General features: G+C 39.8%; 1 protein-coding gene across 1 annotated transcript; it reads left to right on the top strand.

The window, feature by feature from the left end:
• Positions 1 to 1035: 1035 nt before the first annotated feature.
• On the top strand, positions 1036 to 2444 carry LOC309560933 (carbohydrate sulfotransferase 6-like; the record flags this gene model as incomplete). Its single annotated transcript, XM_082264631.1, has 2 exons — positions 1036 to 2203; positions 2409 to 2444. The coding sequence occupies one exon, from the start codon at positions 1036 to 1038 to the stop codon at positions 2194 to 2196; it is 1161 nt and encodes a 386-aa protein (XP_082120757.1). The 3' UTR covers positions 2197 to 2203; positions 2409 to 2444.
• Between the last annotated feature and the right edge of the window lie 251 nt (positions 2445 to 2695).

The following is a 2695-nucleotide window of genomic DNA, read 5'->3' as shown; positions in this document are numbered from 1 at the left end:
ATCAGTGAAGGAGGATAATTATTTATTTTCAAAATTTGCTCACAGAGAATAAGAAACACATTTTCTGTCTTTTTTCTTTTTTTTTTTTGTAAGAAATAAAAACCCAGCGGTGATTAAATACCACCAAATGAAAGTTCTATTTGTGTGAAAAAACTGATAAAAAATTTTATATGGGTACACTATAGCATGATTGCGCAATTGTCATTCAAAGTGTGACAGCGCCGAAAGCTGAAATTGGCCTGGGCAGGAAGGGGGTGAAAGAGCCCGGTATTTAAGTGGTTAAGGACGTTGGGCAGAAGTGAGGTTGGGCAGAAGGCCATAAAGTCGAGTGGGGGCCATCTTGCCCTAGCTCGACTTCCTGCCTGGGACCCGGAAGGACCGGATCATTTTCCTCGCTACTGACTGCTCCGGGAAGTGGGGAAAACGACTGGGAAGTGGCGGGACGAGGGTGGATGCCTCTCCCGCCGCCCGTAAAAGTGATCCTGTGGTGAATACGCCACTGAGACCACTTTTATATGAAAGAGGACCGCCCGTCGCATAGAGAAATACCGGGGTTATGGCAGCTATCTGTTGCCATACCACCGGTATTTAATGATAAATTAGCAACGTAAATACGCGGTGGGTTGTCTGGAGGTAGTTAAAGGCTGAACCTTTGAGTATTGTATCATTATTCCCTTTTTTGTAGGATTTCTTTTCTTGCTGAAATACACAATAAAAATGTTACTTTATAAAAAAAAACTTTTGGCTGCACATAATCTATAATTAGTTTCTTCTCAAATTTATTGAAAGCTAAAAAAAAAAGGTTTTGGCTGGACATATTCTATAATTGGTAATTCTCAACTTTATCCAAAAGAAAAACATTTTGGCTTTACATATTCTATACAGTAATTGGTTATAGTTATTCATCTTCTGTACTTCCCAATTATTAATCTTTATCATTTTCGACTCTCTTTTACAGCTCTTGTTTCTCACCTCTCATTGGATTTTAGACTTCCCGGTCATCCCTGGTCATTCCACATTCTTACTTGATTTCTGATGATGTCACCACGTCTTAAACATTTCTTCATACTCTCTGTATCTCTATTTTTATTTTCTCTATCCCAATTTCTTTATAACAAAACTCCCTTCTTTACACGCTCACCACACTCTGCTCCCAAAAACAAACCTGTCCATCTCCTTGTTGTATCATCCTGGAGATCAGGTTCTTCATTCCTTGGACAGATCTTCAACCATCACAATGATGTCTTTTACATCTTTGAGCCTGGACATTCCATCTGGATAAAGCTTCAGAATGAAAGTTCCGAGCTGCTACATTTTCCCTTAAGAGACCTTCTACGATCACTTTTCACCTGTGATGTGTCTCCTCTTCATCACTATCTTCCTCAAGGTGGAAAACTTGTTTCTGATTTTTTTTTTTTTGCAGAAAGTCGAGCGCTCTGCATCCCACCAGCTTGTTCAGCCTTTATGCCTACTGAAGGCTATGACCGCTTGAAGTGCTTCGATCATTGCGGGAATACTTCCCTGGATAAAATAGCAGAAACATGCAAGACATACAGCCATGTGGTGATGAAGACAGTCCGGATTTTAGACCTTTCTGTTCTGCTTCCCCTTTTCCGAGACCCCGCTCTTGATCTTCGTATTTTGCACCTTGTAAGGGACCCTCGGGCTATTGCTTCTTCAAGGACAAACTTCAATCTCAAAATTGCTGATAAGATTGTACTTAAGAATGAAGGAAAAACAAATATTGCAATAAGCAGGGTTATGGAGAAGATTTGCAAATCTCAGGTTGACATCAACAATGTGGCTAAAGCAGCTGAGGAGTTGCAAGGGCGATACATGGTAATTCGACACGAGGACCTTTCTAATGAACCTCTTAAGAACGTTAAAAAAATTTACAATTTTGCTGGCCTCCATCTAACCAATTTTGCTGGCCTCCATCCAACCAAAGACCTGGAACAGTGGGTTTACAATATCACCCATAAGGAGTTAGCAGAAAAAGGATTCCTGCCATTCTCAAGAGACTCTTCAAAAGTTGTTCAAAAATGGAGAACTTCTCTGAACTTTACATTTATGGAACAGATTCAACAGAACTGCAAAGAGGCAATGGATCTGTTTGGTTACAAACCAGCTAAATCCCAAATAGAACAAACAAATGTGACTTTAGATTTAGTAAATAAGGAATGGTCATTGGAATGAACTAAACGGGAGGTTGATTTACTCAAGGCAAATATACTGTGCACTACAAGTGCAGTTGCTCTAGATCAGAGGGGAAGCTCTGTTTCTTTCTATCTTCCAATCAAATGCAAGCAAAAATGCATTTTTTTTTTATTTTCCTTGCATGTTCCTCTCAGATCTAGAGAAACTGCACTAACAGTGCACAGACTATTTGCCTTTAGTAAATCAACCCCAAAGTGTCAATGATCTTGGTTACAAGGTATCTCAACCATGGGCGTCCGCAGAGCTTTTTTCGGGGGGGCGGGGGGCATCATTTTAAGGCCACCCATGCTCCACCCCTTTTCAACAATGTCATGAAGGGGAGGGGCTTAGTCATTATATTTATTTTAAATATTTATTTGTAAAGAGCAAACAGCAGCAATTATTTAACCTAAACAAAAAAAATTGATCCATTTCCTTAATGCATGTTATACAGCAAAGTGCTTTGCTGTGTAATTTGGCCCCTTGTATCACCTGAAAT

The sequence above is a fragment of the Pelophylax lessonae genome (assembly GCF_965119305.1).
Source record: "Pelophylax lessonae genome assembly, chromosome: 7".
NCBI classification, from domain to species: domain Eukaryota; kingdom Metazoa; phylum Chordata; class Amphibia; order Anura; family Ranidae; genus Pelophylax; species Pelophylax lessonae.
The sequence above is the reverse complement of the archived record's forward strand: the minus strand, read 5'-3'. Positions and strand labels throughout refer to the sequence as shown.